Below are 26,818 nucleotides of genomic sequence, written 5' to 3'. Positions count from 1 at the left end.
TTGATCATTTGCAAATGTCATTCCTAATTAGCTTAAGGATCCTGATATAGACAAACCATATTCAAAGTCAATATGTTAGGTGAGTTTTTTGTATACATTAAGGGCTAATGTCAGTATTTTGACTATGAGGCTCATGTGAACTTTTGAAAAGAGAGTTAAGAAAAACAATAATGTTTTCAGTAGTGGCTTTGGGTATTTTAAGCTAAAGCTGATTAATACTTCAATGTTAAATTCATTTATAAGAAATTTATGACAAAACCCACAGTATTTTAAGTAATTTAGTCTCATTCCAAAACGCACCTTGCCAAGGCAAAAGCATCATCAATAAGACTTGCACGGTCAGCTGAAGAAAAATTCTGGGAAGAGGGAGAAAGAGAGATAAAAAACACAACTCTTAAGGCAAAGCATGATGAAAAAAATTAATATCAATAAGGTGCTCTTCTTAGAACAAAAATAAAACAATTTCCAAACATTGCCATCTCTTACCTTGTGGTTCAAGGAGAGCTCTGCAGCTATAGAGTCCCAAGTTGCTACTTCATAATTTACACGATAAAACCCAATATGATCTGGGTTTATTTTGAGAAAAGCATTTCCACTAGGATTAGAAGAGTTCAAAGTGATTCCTGTGGTAGTAAATAAACACTAATGAGCAACATGTTTGCATGTACTGTAAACACAGAGAAATTAGACCCAGAGGGCAAAAAGAAAATAAAAGAAAGGAAAAGAAAAGAAATGTTAGCTCAAGGAGGCAGGTTTGATTTGGATCCAAAGCCCAAAGCCTAATTTTTACTTAGTTGACTAACTTTAGAGTGTCACTATAATAAATGAGGTAAAAAAGAATAAGTAACACAAATAATTATACTGTAATTTATGATGGATAGTTTTTACTGGCAGAAGCTTCCCAAATGGGTGAAATAATTTTGTGCTGGTCAATCCATCAATAAAAGAAAACAATGCCTGAAGACAGAGAAGTCTGTGCCTTCAGGGTAGTCCATAGATCCCTCATCATAATGGATGTATTACACAAAGAGTATTCACTGGGGCAGCCCTGGGAGGGAATAAAGATGTAAACACTCAAAATAATACTTTGTTTATTAAAATCGACATTGAAGTTGATGGAAATGGCTACTGCTAAGCAGAATAATAAATTGATAATCAGCAACACTTTAAAAATGTTACTGCATCAAGAAGACCTGCAATAGAATTGAGATCCAAATGAAACATTCTTTATTTTGTAACCCACTTCATACTTGTTCTTCCATTTTTATTTATATTTGTAAAGTCTTCTACTTCCTATTTCAGTAGGTTACAACAATACTTTTCCATCAATGAATTTATCAAATCAGCATTCTTTCTAAAGCAGTATCCATATATATGCCAGGCTCTGTTGTATAGAATTTAGAAGCCTAATATTGAAGAAGCAGAGACTTATGGTTTAGGTATATGTACTTGAAATAATAGCTATGCTTTGATATAACCATGTTTGCTAGCATTGCTCCTATACTTCTCAGCTCATACACTCTTTTGTTTACATGGACGATATGCAATTTAAATAATGGTATAGAAACACAGTATAGTTGAGAAATTTCAAATATTTCAGTGTACCAACAATGTAGGTTGTGATACTAGAAAATAGAAAATGATGCTGGAAATAAAAGCCAGGGCTCCAGTATGAAGAGTCATATGCCATGTTAAGAATACATCTTCTGAGAGAAGAAAAGAGTTTTAAGCAGAAAAATAACATGCTCAAGTCTATTTCCTGGAAAATGATTTCAATAGTGGTATAGGAGATATTTTGGAGGTGATTCTAGAGATAAGACTAATTTAGTGCCCACTGTAGTCATGTAGGGCAATAGAAGACAAGGGCTTACACTACTGTGGAGATGATGAAACTAGAAAGAAGTTGATGTATTCAAGAGACATATCACAGACAAAATCAACGAAACCCTTTTTTTAACTTGATGTGGGCAGTCAGAGGAGGAGAAAATGGATTGCATGACTGGATGAATAATGGTGTTGCCAGTAAAGAATAGAGAAAGGTGAGTCAGTTTGGGAGGAAATATGATTTACATTTTGGAAGTGTTTGCAAGGTCTGGAAGATATCCAGGACACAGTTGTTTTTCCCAGTATGTGAGTAAGCCCTTCAACAAGACAGTAAGTTACTTTAGGAACCTTCAGAGTAGATATTGACAAATTATAAGCCCTTACCTCACTCACGTAAAATTTCTCTTTCTTTGTCATCTTCCCATGGACAAGTTGTTGAAAGGAAGCTAATCTTTTGGCATCTGCACACTTTGAATGTTTGTATCAGGAGGAGAGTTGCTTGCTAAGCATAAAGCCATATGTTACAGAAGAAAGAGCATGAACTTTCGATTCTGAAAGATCTAGGATAAAATCCTTGCTCTGTGACTTACTAGCTGTGTGACCTTGGCTAGATCACTTGACCCCTCTATGTCCCAGTTCACCACAAGGAAGACAGAAACAAAAATCCCTCACAGGGCTGTTGTGAAGATTAAATAAGATAACATAGGTAAAGTGTTGGCCACATAGTTATGTATTACGTACCCAACAGATGGTAGCTATCCCCATTATAATGAAAGGGAATATGCTGCCAGTACTATAAATAGTGAAGCAAATATAAATAACGTTAAGAAGTTCCTGGCAATCCATCTAAATACTGCCATATTTTAGTGTGCTTTGTATGTACCTAGTTAAGCCTGTCTAGAGTTACTGTGATTTTTCTCACTTTATAGATGAGGAAGCTGAGATCCAGGAAGTCAGTAGTTAAGGACTTTCCAAGTTCATGCTACTTTCAGAACAGTCGTCAACAGCAAAATACTGTTCGGTTCTTAGTTACATAACGAAGTGAGTAGAACTAAAATACTTTAGTAAGATTAAAATACAGGACAAACACACTGTTAGTGGTTTTTTTTTTTCTTTTGTTACTCCATTTACTGTTAATTTTTTTCAGATTATAACAATGGCATGTATTCTTTATGGAGCATTTGGAAAATACAGAAAAGTGTAAAGAAGAATATAAAAATTACCCACCATAGTTAACATGTTTTTACATGCTGTGTGTGTTGGGAGGTGTGTGTGTTTGTCGTCTATATTCACACATGTACGAACATACAACAAACATAATGGGGCCCTACTCTTTTTATGATTAGTAATCCTTTTTCATTTGAAATTACATTTTAAACACCTTGCAATTTCATTTTATATATTTGGAATGTAAGTTTAATGGACATATGCTGTATCAACTTAAAAATTGTTTTATTCTGTTTCTTATTAGCTCTATGCCAAAAAGTATTGAATGAGTTATTTCTCGGTAGGAGCTTTTTCTAGAAAATTCTCACTTTTTTCTTGTATTATTTGCCTAGACCTTTTCAAAATTTCATATGGAGCCTCTTTAATTTCAACCCTGATAGATTTCAACAACAGAGCACAGGTAACAGTTCTTTAATGTTACTAATATAAATAATTATAACAAATTTTAGACAAGTAGACAGCTTAGGATAGCCTGAGATTCCTAGAGAAAAAAACATTTTTCTTTGGTAATATAGATGTTGTGTTGCACTAATCCTTTAATTGAATTACTTTGTAATGTAAAATGACAGAGTTTACATCTTATTAAATTTTATGTATCACTTAATAGTAAAACAGCTGAGGCTGGGCACAGTAGCTCACACCTGTAATCCAAGCACTTCAGGAGGCTAAGATGGGAAGATTGCTTGAGACCAGTTTGAGACCAATCTGGTCAACATAGTGAGGCCCCCATGTCTAGTTAGTTAAGAAAATAAAAACACAGCTGAAAGATACAAGAGTAGTACTTTTTAACTAATGACATACAAAGTATACTTGAAGAGCTCAAAATTTCAAGTAGAATGCATTATTAGACTTTAGTGTCATAGAAGAAAATTTCAATTTCTGAAACTGAAGCTAACATGATCCATTATAAAATGGATTGGTTATCCATTTGTGGTAATGCTTTCAACAAATTACTTATTCAAGAAAGTATTAGTGATTGTTTTAGTAATAATTACAGGGTCTATTCTAAATCTCAGCAAGTGGCCTAGTAAATTTTCCTGTAAAGAAAGGTATACAAGCATACCTTATTTCATTGCACTGGAGAGAATTCACTTTATTGTGCTTTGCAGGTACTGCACTTTTTTTACTAATTGAAGGTTTGTAGCAAAGCCAATCAATCAGTGCTATTTTTCCAACATCGTGTGCTCACTTCATGTCTCTAGTTTACAGTTCAGTAATTTTTGCAATATTTCAAGCTTTTTCATTATTATTATATCTGTTACGGTGATCTGTGATCAGTGATTTTTGATGTTACTATTGTAATTGTTTTGGGGAGCCATGAACCACACCCATGTAAGGGGAGAACTTAATTGGTAAGTGTTGTGTGTGTTCTAACCGCTCCACCAGCTGGCCATTCCTCTCTCTCTCTCTATCTCTCTCTCTCTCTCTCTCTCTCTCTCTCTCTCCCCTTCTCTCTCCCTCTCTCTTTTTCTCTCTCTTTCTCCCCCCCACCCTTGGGCCTCCCTATTCTTTTAGACACAATTTAATATTAGGCCAATCAATAACCCTACAATGGCCCTAAGTGTTCAGATGAAAATAACAGTTGAACCTCTCTCACTTTAGAATTGATTAAGCTTAGTGAGAAAAGGGTAACAAAAGTTGAAACAGGCTGAAAGCCAGGCCTCTTGCACTACACAGTTAGCCAAGTTCTAAACATAAAGAAAAAGTCCTTGAAGGAAATTAAGTGGTACTCCAGTGAACACACAAATGATAAGAAAGAGGACGTTCTAGCTGTCCAGAGAGATGATCAAACTAACCAAAACATTTCCTTAATATAAAGCGTAATCCAGAGAAAGGCCCTAAATCTTCAACTCTTTGAAGGCTGAGAGAAGTAAGGAAGCTACAGAAGAAAACTTGGAAGCTAGCAAACGTTGGTTCTTGAGGTTTAAGGAAAGAAGCCATCTCTAAATATAAAAGTTCAAAGTGAAGCAGAAAGTACTGAAATAGAATAGAAGTTGCAGCAAGTTAATAAGAAGATCTTTAAGATCATTTACGAAGGCAGCTACACTAAAAGCATTTTCAGTGTAGATGAAACAGCTTTATAGTAGAAGAAAATGCCATCAAGGACTTTCACAGCTAGAGAGAAGTCAATGTCTGGCTTTAAGCTTCAAAGGACGGGTTGTTAGGTGTGGATGCAGCTGGCAACTTTAAGTGAAAGCCAGTGCTCATTTACCATTCTAAAAATCCTAAGACCCTTAAGAATTATGCTAAGTCTACTCTTCCTGTGCTCTATAAATGGAATAACAAAGCCTGGATGACAGCACATCTGTTTATAGCATGGTTTACTGAATATTTTATGCCCATTGTTGAGACCTATTGCTCATTAAAAAAAAGATTCCTTTCAAAATAGTACTGCTTATTGACAATGTGCCTGGTCATTTAAGAGGTCTTATGGAAATGTACAAGGAGATTAATGTTTTCACAGCATCTAACACAATATCTATTCTGAAGCCTATGGATCCAGGAGTGACTTTGACTTTCAAAGACTCATTGTTTAAGAAATACATTTTGTAAGGCAATAACTGCCATAGATAGTGATTCCTCTGATGGATCTGGACAAGGTACATTGAAAACCTTCTAGAAAGGATTCACCATTCTAGAAGCCATTAAGAACATTCATGATTTATAAGAGGAGGTCAAAATATCAACATTAACAGGAGTTTGGAAGAAATTGATTGTAACCCTCATAAATGACTTTGAGTTGTTCAGGACCTATAGGGAGGACATAACTGCAGATGTGGTAAAAATAGCAAGAGAACTAGAACTAGAAGTGAACCCCGAAGATGTGACTGAATTGCTGCTATCTCATGATAAAACTTGAATAGGTGAGGAGTTGCTTCTTATGGAGGAGCAAAGAAAGTGTTTTCTTGGGATCGAATCTACTCCTGGTAAAGATGCTCTGAACATCTTGAAATGACAACAAAGGATTAAAAATATTCCATCCATTTAATTAAGAAAGTACCACTAGGGTTTGGGAGATGTTCTAGTGTGGGTAAAATTCTATCAAATCATATCGCATGCTGCAAAGAAACCTTTTGTGAAAGGAAGAGTAAATTAATGCAGCAAACTTATTTTAAGAAATTGCCACAGCCACCCAAGTCCACCACCCTAATTAGCTAGTAGCCATCAACACTGAAGCAAGACCATCTACCAGTAAAGAAGATTACAACTGGCTGAAGACTCAGATGATTGTTAGCATTTTTAGCAATAAATTATTTTAATTAACAATGTACTTTTTATACAAATGCAATTGTACACTTAGGAGGCTACAGTATAGTATAAAGTAACTTGTATATGCACTGGGAAACCAAAAAAAATTCATGTGACTCACTTAATTGTGATATTTGCTTTATTGCAGTGGCTTGGCACCAAACCTGCAGTATCTCTCAGGTCTGCCTGTGGTTTTAATGTGTAATAAGCAATGAACAGGAAATGGGAAAAATGCAACCCAATTATTGTGAGGAAAGATTATAATTAGCAATAATTTTGGTGTTTGGAAAAAAATAACTGCAAAGGAGAATTGTGTAGTGAAGATCTCTCAGTGTGTCTCCAGTGTGCCCAGGGAAGTAGGTACCAAATTGAGCTGAAACATGTGTTTTAGACTATTTTGACAGGTCTGGTCCTACAGAAAACAGTGTATATGACAGAGATCTGTTAGTTGTTTAGGAAATGGTTCTTTTTTCTTCCTGGGTACAAAGCTGGACTCCATCTATTAGCCTTCCTTGCAGGACATGACTGAGAACTGGCTATGAAATATGGACAGAAGGCCACACACAGTGGCTTATGCCTGTAATCCCAGCATTTTGGGAGGCCGAGGCAGGCAGATCACCTTAGGTCAGGAGTTCAAGACCAGCCTGGCCAACATGGTAAAATCCCGTCTCTACTAATAATACAAAAATTAGCCAGGCATGGTGGCACGCACCTGTAATCCCAGCTACTAGGGAGGCTAAGGCAGAAGAATTGCTTGAACTCGGAGGCAGAAGTTGCAGTGAGCCAAGATCGCACGACTGCCCTCTGGCCTGGGCAACAGAGCGAGAGTCTGTCTCAAAAAAAGAAAAAAGGAAAAGAAAAAAATGTGGGCAGAAGTAATAGATGCAGGGGATGGTAGAGCCACAGGAAAGAAGAAGACAAGATTTCTAAGTTATTATTTGGTGGAGAGCCACCTAGGAGAAACGGCAGTCAGGAATAGTTCCTTTAGACTGTTGCATGAACAAGAAACTTCTATTGCACCAGGCCACTGTTGATTGTCTCTAAAGTGTAATAATTAGATTCACCTGGCTAATGCAACATATCACACTATCACAATTTAATGACATCTATAAAATAATTAATCTACCTAACCTTCCCTTAATTCTTACTAGTAACTTTCTTCCTGGAAGGTAGTACCTAATTAGCTGACATGAGTATTCTGATTCACTATCTAGTATATTTTAACTGTAAATTAACAAATTAGCATTCTTAGTTAATCTCCTATATGTTTGGTTTAGATGAGTAAATCTTCCAAGACTTGGTTGACCAGGGCTGAACTAACAAATTGAGTTTCTAAACCAGCAAAACTGAGCCCATAATCATCCAATCAAAGCTTGCACATTCTAGGAGGTTTAGCTTGAAAAAATGAACAAAGTGCCACCCTCTTTGTCATCGAATACAAAAATATATGCCCATCATTATTTTGGTATTAAATATTTGGATATAACTATCATAGATGTTTAGTAAATCCTATTTCTATGATAAAAACTGACTGGACAGTCTGGATAGTCCAAACGAGGCATCCCCAAACTTTTCACACAGGGGGCCAGTTCACTGTCCCTCGGACCGTTGGAGGGCCACCACATACTGTGCTCCTCTCACTGACCACCAATGAAAGAGGTGCCCCTTCCCGAAGTGTGGCGGGGGGCCAGATAAATGGCCTCAGGGGGCCGCATGCAGCCCATGAGCCATAGTTTGGGGACGCCTGGTCCAAACCATCCATAGGACACCCTCAAATCTGAAAGTAAAAGTTGCAGAAACAGCTATCACAGAGTCTACACCCGTTCCCAGACCTTAGACCTCTCCCAGATCCTATGAACTTAGAAATGTCTCTTTTAAAATATTATGTTTTAGCCAGATTGGTTACCTGATACCATATGACAACCTTCAATCGTTTTAAATGTTAGAAAGCAGTAAATTAAATGCAAAAAGGTGCCTGTAATCCCAGAACTTTGGGAGGCCAAGGTGGGCGGATCACGAGATCAGGAGTTCGAGACCAGCCTGGCCAATATGGTGAAACCCTGTGTTTACTAAAAATGCAAAAATTAGCTGGGCATTGTGGCGCATGCCTGAGGTCCCAGCTACTCAGGAGGCTGAGGCAGAAGAATCACTTGAACCCAGGAGGTGGAGGTTGCAGTGAGCCGAGGTTGCACCACTGCACTCCAGCCTGGGTGACAGAGCAAGACTCCATCTCAAAAAAAAAAAAAAAAGAAAAGGTAGTATGCTGCTAAATGTAGATGCACTGACAATAGCCAAAATAGCAGCTGATACTAAAAGATAGAGACATAACTAAAATATATGCAGTTAACCTCTAAAAGTACAGCAGTTTGGGGCAAACAACCTTCATGAAACGAGGACTTTCTGAACTCAGGATATTCGTAGCACCTTGTTGATAATAGAGTAGACAGGGCACAAGAAATATGTTTAGTTTGTGTCATCAAGAAGCTTATAACCTAGTTGAGAATAAGAAGAGAGAGCATATGAAGCTTAATAAGAGCATATGAAGATTTTGTTTAAAATACAAAATAATAACTAGGAATAACGACTGATGAAACTGACAGCATAATATATACTACAGATAATGACAGGAGAGATTATTCAGGGTATTTGGAGTAGCCAGAAAAGGTTTTGTGATAGAGCTTCTCTTCTTTTGTTAGAAATTATGAATTTACTTATTGTTTTAATGCCTAAAATAGCACATACAATAGAAATGTAAATAAAAGACCTTGGGGAGAGTCCCACTATTGCCTGAAGAATTTCTAACTCATGAATCATCAAAGAAACCAAGAGGAGGGAGGTAGGACTGGTAACATGAGCTGGTTGCCCATTTAGTACACTCAGGACATGTTCGTCATCCATGCTCTGAGTTGAGAGCTGAAGATGTCCTCAAACAGGAAACAGGAACTTATTGCATCGCCTAAAAATGGAGCAGGCACTTTGAAGTAGAAAAAGACCTCTAGTTTGCTTCTGGCTCAGTGACCAGTCATGATTCTGAAGTTTCAGATAAAGGCATATATGTCATCAAAGCTCTGTGACTATCAGCCTCTTCATTTATTTGTTTAGTCACTCTTAACAATTATTAGATGACTGCTATGAGATCTAGAACAATAACGACAATGAATAAGTTCCATTTCCTCAAAGAATATTCTGTGGGGAGGGGAGACACAGATACACAGATAGGTCAATAGTTAGAACAAAAATGTGTGAAATGTTGGCTGGGTGTGGTGGCTCTTCCCTGTAAGCCCAGCACTTTGGGAGGCCAAGGCAGGCAGATCACAAGGTCAGGAGTTCAAGACCAGCCTGGCCAACATGGTGAAACTTGTCTCTACTAAAAGTACAAAAATTAGCCGAGCATGGTGGCAGGCACCTGTAATCCCAGCTACTTGGGAGGCTGAGGCAGGAGAATCGCTTGAAACCAGAAGGCAGAGATTACAGTGAGCTGAGATTGCACCAGTGCACTTCAGCCTGGACAACAAGAGCAAAACTCTGTCTCAAAAAAAAAAAAAAAAAAAAAACTGTGTGAAATATATTAACAAAGGGATATGAAGGAGTATGAGAACTCCCTGCTCTTTCACTTTCACAGTCATGCATTCTGTTCAGAGCACAGGACCCCGCTACATCCAGTCAATTCTATCACCTGTTTAAACTCTACCTTTAGCCTCTGAACTCTCAGCCCAGATATTTTTTAGAATTGCTTCCTGAACCCCAAACCTAGGCTGATGATTTTATGAGTGCTTTTGGTGATCTGCATTGCCACACAGGCACTTAGGACACAGCATTATATCTGCCATCAAACCCATCCCTAGACAATCGTCTACACAAGGGTTACGATTGCATTTTTTTTTTTTTTTTTTTTTTTTGCCCAGCACTATCTCCATTCTTACCTCTATGTCTGGCTTGTAAGCAATACGTGCTTGAAAGAATTAATTTAATAAGTAAGAATTAAATTCATTATTCCAAACATTCTAAGAAGTACATAACACATAGTAGAACAATGTCTATTGTGAACTCTTGAAATGTATTTTACAAAGTACTCGAGTAAGCTTTAGTTATCTGAAAAATTCACTTGTATGGAAACTTCATTCCATGAAAGTGCTGGGTGAATTGTATTAGGGTAGATGAATTATTCATGCTTTCAAACATGTAAACAGTAAATCAAACAGCTGCCGAGACATTCTTCCAATTCTCAATTAACCATGGTGACCAATGAGGAAAATACTTAGTAATAGTTAAATCAAATCCACTGAAAACCTTCCACTGGAATTCTAACCTTATTGTGCCTTTTATCAGTGCCATTACACATTGTTAAAAACATCTTTTTTTTTTTTCTGTCTTCTCTATTTTTCTTTGGCAAATATACTTATGAATAAGAAAATGGTCGGAAGACCACAAAAAATAGAGGTTGGTACTCATACATAGCATGAAATACCAAGACCAAGTGGCATTGATCTGGGAATTCTGGAAAAATTGAGAATTTTTTTTGACCACAATGTTACAATAATTATTAAAATAAATAAGCAAGAGAAAGTTTAATCGCAATCCCTGTGCAGAAGGGCTTCAGAAGGAGTTTTACCTCTATAATAACAAAGCTGGTAGTTTGTAGTAATAATAAAAAAAATCACAAAAACAGTTAACAATTAACGTTTTCATTTCTTTTTTTTTTTTTTTTTTTTTTTTTGAGACAGAGTTTTGCTCTTGTTGCCCAGGCTGGAGAGCAATGGTGTGATACCGGCTCACTGCAACCTCCACCTCCTGGGTTCAGGCAATTCTCCTGCCTCAGCTTCCTGAGTAGCTGGGATTACAGGCATGCGCCACCATGCCCAGCTAATTTTTTGTATTTTTAGTAGAGACGGGGTTTCACCATGTTGACCAGGATGGTCTCGATCTCTTGACCTCGTCATCCACCCACCTCGGCCTCCCAAAGTGCTGGGATTACATGCGTGAGCCACTGGGCCTGGCCAATTAACATTTTCTTAAAAGGCCCGAAGGTTGAAAAAACCTGCTGGATTCACAGAAAAACTTATACACAAATGTTTACAGCAGCATTTTTCATAATAGACAAAAGGTAGAAATGATCCAAATATCTATCAGCTGATAAATGGATAAACAAATGGTGGTATATCCATATCATGGGATATGATTTGGCAATAGAAAAGAATGAAGTACTGATACATGCTATATCATAGATGAGCCTTGAAAACATTATGCTAATTGAAAAGTCCCCAAAATTACTGCATATACACTTTTATTTATGTGAAATGACCAGAAGAGGTAAACCTATAGAGGTAGGGAACACATTAGTGGTTTCTTAGGGCTGGATGTATGGGAGGCTGCAGGCATGATAGCTGAAGGGTATGGGGTTTCTAAAACTGACTGTGGTGATGGTTGCACATATCTGTGAATATACTAAAAACCATTGGACTGTGCACTTTAAATGGGTGAATTTTATGGTATGGGAATTACGTCTCAGTAAAGCTATTCTTGAAAGGCAATCTACTGTAAAGAGAGTAAAAATTTATTGGCCAGGAGAAATCAAACCTCATTAATATTTTAAAATATTTTATAGGAGCAACTAGGCAAATGTAAATAAAGAATGAGTAATCTACTTTTATTCTCAAGAAGACACAAGTGAAAAGTCCATACCAATTGCTAGTCTGAAACCAAGTCCTCATGAAATGGGGCAAAGATGAGTCTGGTTTGTCTTAGAAAGAAATAGTTTTTAAACACCAAAACAAGTACAATGAAAAAAATATGTAAAAAAGAAAGATTCTTCTGGGATTGCTGCTAAAACTTGCCTTATCTATTATTTTTTCCTCAATCTGGATAAGGTCTACTTGTTTTTATATAACTCTGACATTTTTCAAGTAAGGAAAAAATAAATAAATGGAGATAGAACACAAATATATTTCAAAAAATGGTCTAATTTAATGGGAGCATTAAAAAAAACCCTCAGGCTTATCACATAACAGTGTAAGAAATTCAATGGCTTACTTATCTGATATCAAGAAAAAAAAAGGAAGGAAGGAAGGGAGGGAGGGAAGAAGAAAGGGATGGAAGGAGAAAGGAGGGAGGGAGGAAGGGAGAGAGGGAGGGAGGGAGGGAGGGAGGGAGGGAGGGAGGAAACTTACATATTGATCTTCCAATGATTGGGCAAGTGACTCTTCTTTGGATATGGGTATTTATTATTGTGTCAATCATGATAAATCATTAAAAAGAATATCTCAAGGTAGAAAAGTTGTCATTGTAGATGAAGATTTGGAATCATGAATTATTTAAGTGATCACTTAGCTGGAGTTTACAAAAGTTCCAGCTTTACTGTTGCATCTTTGTACTTATATTAGTTTAATGTGGTACATAAATTCAAAGAATAAATAAATTAATTAATAATATTTACCTTCTTTTTCTGACCTATTAAATAACACACTGCTTGATATATTATCTTCAGTCCATTTAACTGGAATATTCCATGTATAACTAAAATTTTTTAAAAAGAAAAATTTTATTACTAAAAGATAAAATTTTGAGTAAAAATTACTAAAAAGCAATAGACAAATATATTTTCCTTTTAAGTGATTATCTAATGCATACTATACAATTAATGTAGTTAATAACTTCTCAATTTCTATAAATCTATAAAATTTAGAAATTGCATCAAAAATTAGCTAAGCATGAAAAACATTATTTCAATAAAAGGTTTTGGCATTTTAGAATAAAGACATTGCATAAATTGCACAAATATAACACATCTTATTATAATATTGAACATTCACACACAATTGCACACAGTCTAAAATGTTACCATTTTCATCAAAGAACACAAAACATTTTTAGAAATTAAAAGACAATCTGTAAACTCTGTGAAGGAAATAACACATTTTAGAAATTATGTTGAAATTCTACCACCACCACCATCCCCTAAAGCTTCTCACAGTCCCCTCTAAATATCCCCTATTTAGAACTAGAACTGGTGTGCTCACGGGAAGAATCATCAGGTAAGCATGTTTCAGGAGTTTTCAGTGCTTCTCTTTAGCTACTTAGTATTTTCTTGCAGAGTGGGAGTTAACTTTGTATTTTGATATATACACTTAACAGTTTCCTCTTGAAATCTCATAAAAGAGGTATTAAAATATCTTTTTGATGGTTTGTTCTTATATCAACTCATATCAGAAAATGCAGATCTGGAGACAGGGTGAATCTATATACCATTGACTGGTTTAGATTTCAGCTCAAAGTTGGCTTATCTGTCAACATTCAATTCCATAACAGAGAATCAGGGTTAACATTTCTCTTTTTCAAGATATAACAAAATTTATGTCATTCAAGGGGAATATATTTTTGCTGTATATATGAAAGAAATAATCCCTTGTTTTGTAATTATTAAAGTGTTTTACAGGATTGAGTTTTTTTATTACCTCATTTGGAGCATTTTATTGCAGTGGAATGTTTTTGGCTATACATTTCATAAAACCAACACATAAATTGCTTCTTGGGTCCTGTAGTGGACACTGTCAGTGCTTCCCCCTTATCTCCTTGGATCCCTTTGTCTTTTTTTATTTTTAGTTTTATTTTTTTGAGACAGAGTTTTGTTCGTATTTCCCAGCCTGGAGTGCAAAGGCATTGATTTGGCTCACTGCAACCTCTGCCTGCTGAGTTCAAGTGATTCTCCTGCCTCAGCCTCCCAAGTAGCAGGGATTACAGGTACCTGCCACCACACCCAGCCAATTTTTTTTTTGCATTTTTTTTTTTTTTTTTTTTGAGACGGAGTTTCGCTCTTGTTACCCAGGCTGGAGTGCAATGGCGCGATCTCGGCTCGCCGCAACCTCCGCCTCCTGGGTTCAGGCAATTCTTCTGCCTCAGCCTCCGGAGTAGCTGGGATTACAGGCACGCGCCACCATGCTCAGCTAATTTTTTGCACCATTAGTAGAGACGGGGTTTCACCATGTTGACCAGGATGGTCTCGATCTCTTGACCTCGTGATCCACCCTCCTGGGCCTCCCAAAGTGCTGGGATTACAGGCTTGAGCCACCGCGCCCGGCCTTTTTTGCATTTTTAGTAGAGATGGCATTTCACCATGTTGGCCAGGCTGGTCTTGAACTCCTGACCTCAGGTGATCTACCCACTTTGGCCTCCCATAGTGCTAGGATTACAGGCATGAGCCACTACACCTGGCCCCCTTTGTCATTTTTGTATACCCTGGAGCCCAGTGTGCTTTCTCTGCCAACAACCAATCTCTCTGACGGAGGACTGCCTTTCAGCTGCCTGAGCAAGGAAAGCCAGAAGTTCCTGGGAATTTACAACCTTCTGGATGTGGCCCTTAGCAATGACTGACATGTGTGAGAATGTTTCCTGCCCCATCAATCAGCACTCTGAAGTATGATCTGCACTGGCTCCAGGACTTTCCTGCAGGACTGAGTCAAAGTTACCCTCTTCAGGACCTGCTTCATACAGCACCTTTGCTGGGTTTCCTTTCCTTCTCTATCCCACTGCCTTCCCCCCAACCACCACCACCACCACACACACACATACACACACACACACACACACACACTGATCTTTCCTGGAAATGACCTAACAAGCCACTTTCACACACATGATCATCTCAGGGTCTGCTTTTAGGGACACCAAACTAAGCCTTTGCAGCTTCTCAGAAGACAGACAGAGAACATTCCTAAACTGCCACATCTTACTTATTTATCTCACTTTCACTGCTCTGCTGAATTGGTGTTGCCTGTAAACTAACATTTTATGCTTCCTCTTCTTTCCCCGATGCCAATCTGACTGAAACAACAGAGCAGGCAGAGTCTGGATGACCTAGGTGTACAGTGAAGATTTCCTGTTTTTACTATCCTCTCTAAAACATGGCCTCTGGGACTACATCGGGCCTAAAAAGGGCAGAAGATATTCTCCTAAGATCATGTACAAAAATACTGCTCTGAGGTCTTTAAGAGTATCATAAGATAAAAATGATTGAAAGTTGAGACTATATAATTTTATAGTTTTAGAATCACAAAATCTAATGTAATTTAAGCTGAGTAAACTGATGGATTTGAAAGTATAAAATGTGAAGAAATGGAAATTACATAAGTGAAATGATTGAGTTTTCTATATATTATCTAAAAATCAAGAGCATGAGAATTCTTTTTTATAGATATAATTCACTATCCAAACCAGGTAAGAGGTTCTAGCAGTATGAAATATGGCCAATCTAATTTTCTCTATGGAAACTGACTCTGATTGCCCCAGGGTGACACACTTACTCCCATTCCCTCTGCCTGTTTACATAGAGTGACTATCAAAGGCACATATGCTTTCCTGAGAAAGACATCTTGGAATGAAGATGTGAAGCTGGCTCATTTCTAATGATGGTTGAGGACATGGTGTTAATAATTTATACATGGGTGAGCCACCTGAATTATAAAAAGTTTCTAGTAAGTAACAATTCTCTAATCTTGGATCATTAAATGTGAGAAAATATTTAGAGAAGACCATTGAACTCGCAGTACAACTTAACTGGCCACACTGTCTACCAAACAGGAACACATCTGAACAGAAAGTAGATGGATGTTAGGGTTGGAGAAAAAGCTAATTCCTTTCTGGGTGCATGAGGCATTTATTATGATCAAATTTTTCTTTTAAATAAAGAAAAATCCTTTTACTATAATGTCTCTTTCTTATTTGTTCAGGAGCTACTGTTGATTTTTAACAAGATCTCTCAACGGAGAACACATTTCCTAAGTTCCTTTTCCTATGGATATGTAATTTAAAAAAAATAAAAATAGAACAAACATACTGATTTTATGATAAGCAATCACAAAAAATCATGCAACTATGAATATAAATAAAAAGAAAATAGTGTCTGAAGGTGGAAACTGAAAACAAATATGAAATAAAGTATAAATGTTAATATAGTTCTATGTTCTAAGTATTGGTGAATAAAATTTTAAAATTTATTGCTACAAAAAGTGATTTTTATACCCTGATGATATATTTAGTTCACTTGGCAGTAAAATTGTTTTGTTTGTGTGGAGAGAAATTCGTAACCAAGCAGCGGTTTTTAAAAATTCAACCCCATTAATTTAAAAAACCTCTTGGTTTAAATTGTTGACTGTCTTAGGCTTAACAGATTAATGGATACATATGAGAGGAAATAACAGTTACTGGGAAATTTTCCCAGTGGAAATTTATTTCTCAAGAGAGAAATACATTTTAAATTTTGATATCCAGAGGCTCCAGCAGTATTAAATAGTTAATCTAATTTGCAAGAACACAAAGCAGTAACTATGAAGGAAACACTTTATCGTTGTTAACAGAACAATCACAAAGATTATTCTATGATTTTTGTAGTTGAATTATCACTGAAAACAAGTCAGATATATGTTACAATTCATGTATCATGAAGAGGAAAAAGTGAAAAACAAAGGTTTTCTCCACCATCATCTAATCTTTCCTTTCTAAAATAAAGGTGGTAAGAAGTACACTTACCTTTATACTTCAGGGAATATATAGACACTCCCTGAAGTGACCTCATATTGGTCTAGGTCAGGCGTCCCCAAACTTTTTACACAGGGGGCCAGTTCACTGTCCCTCAGACCGTTGGAGGGTCGCCACATACTGTGCTCCTCTCACTGACCACCAGTGAAAGAGGTGCCCCTTCCTGAAGTGCTGCGGGGTGGGGGTGGGTGGGGCTGGATAAATGGCCTCAGGGGGCTGCATGCGGCCCGCGGGCGGGCTGTAGTTTGCGGACGCCTGGTCTAGGTAGTCAAACTTTCCTTTGTTCTGGTGTGATCTACTGATTTTCAGAACTTGCATAACAACAGGATACTCAGTTTCTCTGAATGTCACTTAAGTGTGGGAGGCTGGGTGCCTGAGGTTTCCAGCAAGAGGGGCCAGAAATGGGCCTCAACAAAGTAAGCACAACGGCTTTCTCAAGACTTCTCCAGTTCAGGTGTCAACTGGCATCTTGGAAGCAGCTGATTTTTAATAATTCTGAGAGTTCATCATTCTCTGATGCCTTGGAAAGTCAAGTGCTTCTGCAATTTTCGTTTTTGGAAACATCTGAGTGTGCTGTAGTGTGACTTAATTTTTCAAGCTCCGAACTGTAAGCCAGAAAACAGCCTCTGTTACCCACGTTATACAGCACACCTCATGAAATGAGACCATAAAGATCTTTCTATTCTGAATAAATACAGCTACAATCACTATGATACAAGATGAGAACAATATTCTAAGGAGATTGCTCTCTGCCAATTCACCTGATTGAATTCCTTGCACATTGTTCTTTAATTAGGAATTTTAGCCCAACAAAATCTTCAGAACATCTGCCATGCTCTCCAGCCCACAGCCACTCTCTTACTCCAGGCTTATCGTTTCCATCAACTCTTATGTGGGCTGCTCATTGCAATATTGTCCTAACTGGTCTCCCTGCCTCCACTGTTCCCCCAGTGCCTATGATCCATGATCAATTCTCCACAGTGCAGCCAGAGAAGAACTTTGAAAAATGGAAGTGTGGCTGGGTGTGATGGCTTATGCCTGTAATCCCAGGACTTTAGGAGGCTGAAACAGGTGGACCATGAAGTCAGGAGTTCAAGACCAGCCTGACCAACATGGTGAAACCCCATTTCTACTAAAAATGCAAAAATTAGCTGGGCGTGGTGCTCACGCCTGTAATCCCAGCTACTCAGGAGGCTGAGACAGGAGAATTGCATGACCCTGGGAGGCAGAGGTTGCAGTGAGCAGAGATTGTGCTACTGTACTCCAGCCTGGGCAACAGAGCGAGACTCTGCCTCAAAAAAAAAAAAAAAAAGAAAGAAAGAAAGGAAAGAAAAGAAAAATATAAATGTGATCCTGCCAATTCTCTTCTTAAAATTCTTAAATTTCCATACTATTTTCCAAAATCTTTAATATGGTCTGCATACCTGGTCCCTGTCTTCCTCTTCATCTACACCTCACACTGCTTTTCTTAGTCACTCTCTGCTATCCCATTTCCTGGAACCAGACTGCCTGGGTTCACATCAAGGCTCCATTATTTACACTGTGTGACCTTGAAAAATTGCTTCATCAGTTTTGCCACAAATTCCTCATCTACTATAAAATAAATACATCTGAAGTGCTTAAAATAGTGTTAAGTGTTATATATCATGTGTCCACGATATTGGGGCTTTCGTATATGTTGTAGTTTCCGTTATTTTGGGTTTTTTGGTTTTTGTGAGACACAGTCTTACTCTGTCGCCCAGGCTGGAGTGCAATGGCATGATCTCGGCTCCCTGCAGCCTCCACCTCCCTGGTTCAAGTGAGTCTCCTACCTCAGCCGCCCAAGTAGCTGGGATTACAGGCATGCACTATCACACCTAGCTAATTTTGTATTTTCAGTAGAGACACGAGTTTCACCATGTTGGCCAGGCTGGTCTCAAACTCTTGACCTTAAGTGATCCACCCACCTCAGACTCCCAAAATGCTGGGATTGCAGGTATGAGCCACCAAGCCCAGCCATAGTTTCTGTTTTGAACATACTGGGCAGTCACTTCCCCACACCAATTTGCTTACCTCAACTATCACATCCTCAGAAAAAAAAGTCTTCTGGGACCCTCCCTCCCCTACTTCACCTCCTGCTTCCCTCTCCCAATTAATTGAGGCTCAGCAAATCAGTGGATTCAAACAATAAGAGAGAATAATTACTATGAAACTTTCCAAATGGAAACTTGCTTGACAAGGGACATATTTTTAGATTTAATGTCTGAATATTCTAGCAGTATTAAAATTCGTCAATCTGATTTGCTAGAACATAAAACAGTAACTACAAAGGAATCAGTTTAGAGTTATTAAATACTTCCTAAAACATCTTTCTTTGTTATTCTAATTGCCACAGGGTAATTGATCTTACAATAATTTACATATATGACTATAAAATAATGTCAATGAAGTCATAAAGAAAGAAAAAGAAGACAAAAGGTCTCTTCAGTGAGGATCAGGCAGTGGAGATTGGAGGGCAGCTGGGTGGGAATGGGTGAAAGATCCTCTCTACTTCAACCAAGCATTCAAATGTTGAAAGGGGGCAATAAAAACTAGGCATGGGTGAAATAGGCACACCGTCCAGGGAACTTGTGATGCACTATGTTGCCAGGATCTACTCTAGGAGGGGCTCAGCTGGGTAACCCGGGCTAGGAAGATGTCCCCAGAGTGGTCCATCCCAGCTCCTGGGGCCAGGCCCAGGGCAGGGGGTTCCTGAGATTCTGAATTTGTTTCCTACCAATGGGAGCTGCTGGCACCCAAGAAATATATACAAAAATAACGATTTAGTTATGCAGAAATGTTGACAGTATTAAGATTTTTGTACAAGTTGTATTCATGCAGATGTGATAAGTTTTGAAATCCTCAGCTGTGCTGTGCATGTTTTGTCAGCTTTTACAATATATCAAACATTTTTTAAAAGTCAAGGTCAGGTGAGGTGGTTCACACCTGTAATCCTAACACTTTGGGAGACCAAGGCAGGAGGATCTCTTGAGCTCAGGAGGTTGAGTCCAGACTGAACAACCTTTTCTCTAATAAAACTTTTTTTAAAAATTAGCTGGGCATGGGGTTAAGCACCTGTAGTCGCAGTTACTTGGGAGACTGAGGTGGGAAGATCACTTGAGCTCAGGAGATTGAGGCTGCAGTGAGCTATGATTACACCACTGCACGCCAGCCTGTGTGATACAGCAAGACCCTGTCTCAGAAAATAAATAAAATAAATAAGTTTGGCAAATTAGGGAAAATGACATGGTGGAATTGTTTTAATTGAAGTACTTAGAAAATCTTAACTCAGCAGCCATATTTAAATGTCTAGAAAAATCCTGTTAAGGGTTTGATTTTTAACATATTGAAAATGTGCAAGAAATTGGATATACTAAATTTGAGTTTTAATTTGTTGGATTCATAAAACACATAAAAAATTTTAATTAGATTTATAAATCTGCTTCTTTCGGTGTTTAGATGTTTGTATTTTGAATTCAGTAAAATTTAAGCTAGTGGTGTTTAGAAGAATTTGATTACATTTATAAGTTTCTTGTAAGTAATATATCCTTAAGAGGACTTGATTAAGTTTGTAAGTGCTGTCTAAATGCTCAGGAGAATTTAATGTCTGAAATTTGTAGATAAATTCATCATTAATCAAAAACTTAAAAAGCTAGTGTTGAAAAACCATCTCCTTCCCTACCCTTCCCACAGGCCAACCCCGCTCAGAAGCACCCTATTAAGTGATCTGGTTTTGGTGCTTTTGTAGTCTAATCATACTTTAAATGCCTCTGTTGTTTTATTTAGACAATATTTATTGACTTGCCCATTGAAAGAGGGTGATTGAGTTTATAGATATTACTTTCTCTTCCATTTCTCTTTTAAGCATAAAACATAATAAAATTATTTTTCAATTTTCTATAGTTTGTGATTGCACCTCTAAATAATATACTCACACTACCATTTCTTGCTTCATAAATTTTAGTCTTAATTACTCTCCTTACTTAAGTGAGGATATCTACTGGAGTACTGGTAAATGTTTAACATCCAGTTCCCAGATGGGCAAAATATAGTATTTGCTTATTTTCATGTAATACTCCCATCACGAGCATTTTCAAGCTACCAGCATGTCACTTACAAGAAAACGTTACTAAGTTGGGAAGACAGCCATTTCTGCACAACACTGAATTAGCACTCCAAGACTTTCTTCCTGCCTTTTCTGCCTCTTCCAGGTCCTCTCTTCTGTCAGGGTTTTTTTCTTATTACAATATCAAGACTTTATATTTGCAATTTATTCTGCCATCATAACAAAAATGTTTATATTTTCCATTGACTGGTTATAAAGTTAAAAGTCAATACACAATATTTATGAAATTATAGTATGTATATGGTATATAGTGTTGGTCAAGACGTGAGGGGAGTTCTATTTCTTACTCTGTGGTCCAATGTCATGGCCCCTGAGCCGCTTAAGTAAAATTTCTCCAACATTAGAGTCTTTTCTTATGCTGTATCAATGGCATAAAACCATTCTATCTGCTTCATATTTTTGTTATTTTTTTTAATATAAAGAAGAGAGGTTTGATTTACTCACAGTTTTGTATGACTGGGGAGGCCTTAGAAAACTTACAATCATGGCAGAAGGAGAAGAGACACATCTTATATGGCGGTGGGTGAGAGAGAGCAGGGAAAATGGCCTTATGAAACTGTCAGATCTTGTGAGAACTCTGCTTAATATTTTTGGATCATAATTTTTATATAGACTTTGATTTGGGCTTTTCTAATTTTCTTTTTTATAATTGACCAAACAGAAGGGCTTTCACCAAATCCTCAAGTTGTTTCATCTTCCAAACCACACTGCCTACTGGAGAGAAGTTCTCTTTTTCCTGGAGAACACTTACCTCAGCCCCAGTCATCCTCTTACGGGTTCCCGTAGCACCCTGAGCATTTCCTTTCATGGATTTCCTAGACTGGATGTACCGTTTCCTGGATCTCATGTCCCATCTCTTTCATTATTTTAATTTAGTTATATCCTGCCTTCTTTTCTTTCTGTCTCTTTGTCCTCCAACCCCTCTTAAAGTGCAGCCTTAAGTAACTTTCTAAGAAGTATTACGTGGAAATCATTTTCTGAGGCTGCATTTCTGAAAATATCTTTACTGTACTTTCACACTTGGTTGTATTTTACTGGGTATAGAACTAGAGGTTGAAAATATTTTTGGCTTTAATGCTTTGGAAGCATTGCCTCGTTTGCTTCTTGCATTCAGGGTTGATGTGGAGAAGTCTAGCACCACACTAACTTATGTCTTTGTTTTCTAAAATTTTGTGAGGGTGTATCTATGTATGTTTTTGGTTTTTGGTTTTTCCTTTTTGTACTGTGTACTAAGTGGGGTCTGTTCATCAGAATCCTTGTCTCTTCTATTATTTATTTGATATAATTTGTCTTCAAGTTTCTCTGTCTTCCTTTTAAAGAATGCCTATTGGCTGGGTGCAGTGGCTCTTGCCTATAATCCCAGCATTTTGGAAGCCCGAGGCAGGTGGATCATGAGGTCAGGAGATCAAGACTATTCTAGTCAAAATGGTGAAACTCCGTCTCTACTAAAAAAATACAAAAGTTCACTAGGCATGGGGCTGCATGCCTGTAGTCCCAGCTACTTGAGAGGCTAAGGCAGGAGAATCACTTGAACCTGGAAAGCAGAGGTTGCAGTGAGCCGAGATCATGCCACTGCACTCCAGCCTGGTGACAGAGGAGATTCCATCTCAAAAAAAAAAAAAAGAATGCCTATCTAGGCCAGGCGTGGTGGCTCACACCTGTAATCCCAGCACTTTGGGAGGCTGAGGCGGATGGATCACCTGAGGTCAAGAGTTCAAGATCAGCCTGGTCAATATGGTGAAACCCTGTCTTTACTAAAAATACAAAACTGAGCTGGGTGTGGTGGCATGCATCTGTAACCCCAGCTACTCAGGAGGCTAAGGCAGGAGAATCACTTGAACCCAGGAGGCAGAGGTTGCAGTAGACTGACATCATGCCACTGCACTCCATGCCACTGCACTCCAGCCTGGGTGACAGAGTAAGACTCCATCTCAAAAACCAGACCAAAAAAGACACCTATCTGTTGGGTGCTAGACTCTCCATATTTGTCTCTTCTTTCATATTTGCCAGCTTTATGCGTGTTTGCCCTATGTTTTTGGAGAATTTGCCAAATATATTTTTAGTTGATCTAGTAATTCTTTTGACAATCAGAAATTTAAGCTTTCTGAGTTCTTTTGTGTTCTCAATTTGTCCTTTCTAAGACATTCTGCTCCTAGTTAATGGGTGTAATAATTCTTCATCTCTGAATATATCTCATACATGGATCTTATAGAGTCAGGGTTTGTTTGCTTGTTTGTTCACATGAAATTTTAACCTTTTATGCTTCCAGATTTTTTTCATCTATCTTGTGATCTTTGTCATTCATATTTGGGAATGAATTCAATTGATTATTGATGGCTGGTATATATTCTCTTTATTACTAAGAAGGGAGATACATATGTGTGTGTATATATATATGTGTGTGTGTGTGTATATATGTGTGTGTGTATATATATGTGTGCATATATATGTGTGTGTATATATATACACACATATGTGTGTATATATATACACATATGTGTGTGTATATATATGTGTGTGTATATATACATATACACACATATGTGTGTATATATGTATGTATATATGTGTATGTGTATATATGTGTGTGCATATATATACACAAACACATATGTGTATATATGTATATATATACACACACATATATACACACATACATATATACACACACATATATATAATTTATTTATTTTATTCTATTTTATTATTTTTAGGGATGAGCTCTTGCTCTGCCACCTAGGCTGGAGTGCGGTGGTGCGATCATGGCTCACTGCAGCCTCAAACTCCTGACTTGAGATGACTCAGGTCATCTTCATACCTCAGTCTCCTGACTAGCTAGGACTACATGCATGAACTACCATACTCCAGTGCCTTTTAAAAATGTTTTTGTAGAGACGGAGTCTTGCTATGTTGCCCGGGCTAAACGGAGTTGTATTTTTGAAATTGGTTTCTCTGCTGTGCAGAAGGTCTGACTGGGAGCTCTGCGTATGTATGAGGGGTACTGTCAGCTCTAGCTCACCCATCCTCCAAAGGCCATAATGAGGAACGCTTTACTCTGGGAGTCTCAACCAAATGGAAATCCTTAGCTCTCCTCTACGGTTCTAGTCAATTTCTTTGGGAAACAAGCCCACTGTATTTTTGCCTGGGGTCATTGCCAGATTTCTGAGAGCCGTACAGAGAAAGAAATGGTAGGGACAGAGAGGAAGTAGGCGTGCGGGGTGGTGCACCTGGCACAATTGTCCTGAGTCTAGACTTTCAGTTCAGTGCCCTGTTTTCAGCCTCACTTCTCACTCTTTTCGCTTCAGTCTTCATGTTGACACTGAACCTACAATCCGTCTAGGGATTGGGAAGTTCCCTTATTATAATCTCGTTGTGTTTTCCTCAGTCTGTATTTCTGCTTCTGCTTTTCTTCTTCCAGAATTCTGTGACGCACACTCCCCCTCCCCTTTATATTATTTACTCTTGTAGGTTTGTTTCTTTCAGTACTTCCATTCCTCTCTTCAGCATCTGTGAAGAGCAGGACATGGATGTGTGCGCTCTGCCCACCATTTCAAACCTGGAGATCACTCGGCTATTTCTGAATCCCTTGTTACCCTAACGGCAGTGTGCCTTCATACTTATGTATCACTCATCCATCATGTACTCATGAACAGGATACAAACGAAAGACCAGTATTTCTGCCAAATTTCTGCTTTTTTTTTTTTTTTTTTTTCAAACGCATTATAGAGCCTTACCCCAGATCTGAAGGAGGCTGAGAAGGGTTCGCTCTTGAATCCAACAGAAAGCGTTTCTGTGTAATATTCTTAACACCATTCACATTAAGCACAGGATAACCCATCTGTCTGGTCCAGGTGTCCATTACCTCTTTCACTGGTAGCCCACTTGCCTAAGATTCGAAATGAAATGGAGATTAATTAATTAACAAGTACAAGAAAATAAAAGAATAGAATAGTAAGATTAGAAAATAATTGGTAAGCCGTTTGTAAATCAGACAAAGAACTATTTGGTGATATATACTCTTGCTTACCTCTTCTAGTGCTGCCCAAAAATCAGCAGTTTTTGCATTCTTGAATTCGTATTTTTCCAAGTACATCTGTGTGTAAAAGATAAGTATGTTAGAAGTCAATGTTTGCTTTTCTCATACTTTCACAAGATGAACCAGACCCCTACCACTCAATTCTACCTCCAGTGCACAAAACCAGCCATAGACAGAATGTACATGAATGAGCATGGCTGTCTCATTGATATTCGAATTCCATATAATGTTTATGTATCATAAAATATTCTTCTTCTTTTGATTTTTTGACTATTTAACAATATGGAAACCATATTTAGTCTATAGGTCTTAAAAATATAGAGAGAGATGGTGGGCTAAATTTGACCTGCAGACAGTAGCCTGCTGACCTCTGCTCTAAGGAAGTAAGTATACAACCTTTTGAATAATAATAATGATGATGGTGGTGGTGGATGAATTGAGAACCTTATTCACTGTAAGATGTAAGTCTTCACTCTTCAAATATTTTAAAGTACAAGTCTTCTAGATTGAAGCCTCTCCCCTTTGGCAATTTTCTTTACAAAACCTCTTTCTATATATGAGTTTTTAAATACAGTGTGATTTATCCCCAGAAAAAAAAATCCCAGTCTTTTAATCCCGTAACTGGGAACCACTTGGGGTTTGCCAGTAAACTTTCCAAAGTTCCTGCTGTATGACTCCTCTGTTGCTTTCTAGAATTGTCCTGAATGAAAGTGGAGGTCTTTGATAGAAATGGAACCATCTTCAGTGTTCTTAATGTTAACTTTGCACATATCGTTTTCACTCTGAGTTGCTATAATTTTCAGCGGGTGCTGTACCTAGATCATGTTATCTTCTAAATTCCTCTTCTTTTCAGGCATAGAGGTAAAACAGTATTAGTAGGACTCCAAGAAGCCTGGAAGAGGGGTGAAGCCACTTTAGAATGCTGCCTCCATATTGGTTCTTTTGGTTAATTCACTTCTTGGCACTACCACCAGAGGGCAGGCAAAGGAAGCAGAGAAGCAGCAAACTATCATTTTTGGGTATTCATTACAGAGAATTGCACGAATCATTCATCATATCTTAACAAAATAATTGAATATTTTGTACATCAAATGTCTAATATTTTTTAAGTAATAAAAATTGAATACTTGGTATAGTAATAATTATAACCATAGCTATATTTTAATGGCAATTTCTATTGAATAGGATCTTTTAAAATTAATTTAGGGAAGTTTGAGTACTCACAATGTCTTGAGCTTAGGAACATGTAATTATGGAACTAGAAGGGACTTCAAATACTATTTCATAGAGCTCCCACATTTTGAGATGAAGGGAACTGCTCCCCCTAACTACCTGGGTCCCTTCAGAGGTAGAGAGATTTGCCTGAGATTACAATGAGGAGAATTCTGAATCCTGGGTCAGTGTGTGTGGTTTTCATCACTGTTGTTATTGTTACTGTTTTTGAAATTGCAGTCTCTTGCTTCTCATGAACCAGAGGCTGAATGGACATTTATGTAATCAGCATATTAAGAGGTACTAATTTTATATTGTCTAGATTAGTGCTTCTGAAGCACTAATTCTATATGAAGATACTTCCCTCTTCACCTTGAATAATCATGTAGTTATTCAAGTCAAAATTACATGAAGACTTAGGTCATAGTTCATCATCAGTTGGAGTCAGTGAGCACAAAAGGAAAGGAACAATGTTTCGGCTACTTGTGTCCCAGGAAGGGACAAGATGTTTTCCAGCTGAGCCATTCCTATCTTATCAACAATATCACTGGTACTAGAAGAAAAAGAAAGGAAGGATGTATTTCTCAGTTTCTATT

General features: G+C 37.7%; 1 protein-coding gene across 1 annotated transcript in view; it reads right to left on the bottom strand.

Moving 5' to 3' along the window:
- Window positions 1-26,818, bottom strand: part of ENPEP (glutamyl aminopeptidase) — a 91,307-nt gene that overhangs the window by 19,051 nt on the left and 45,438 nt on the right. Inside the window, exons 9-13 of the mRNA XM_003929456.4 lie at window positions 25,002-25,067; window positions 24,709-24,860; window positions 12,734-12,813; window positions 487-623; window positions 301-356 (exon numbers count right to left, since the gene is read on the bottom strand). Coding sequence (XP_003929505.1) covers window positions 301-356; window positions 487-623; window positions 12,734-12,813; window positions 24,709-24,860; window positions 25,002-25,067 — 491 coding nt within the window. The remainder of the gene's footprint in view (window positions 1-300; window positions 357-486; window positions 624-12,733; window positions 12,814-24,708; window positions 24,861-25,001; window positions 25,068-26,818) is intronic.

The sequence above is a fragment of the Saimiri boliviensis genome, chromosome 3 (assembly GCF_048565385.1).
Source record: "Saimiri boliviensis isolate mSaiBol1 chromosome 3, mSaiBol1.pri, whole genome shotgun sequence".
NCBI lineage: Eukaryota > Metazoa > Chordata > Mammalia > Primates > Cebidae > Saimiri > Saimiri boliviensis.
This window is presented reverse-complemented; position numbering and strand designations above follow the sequence as displayed.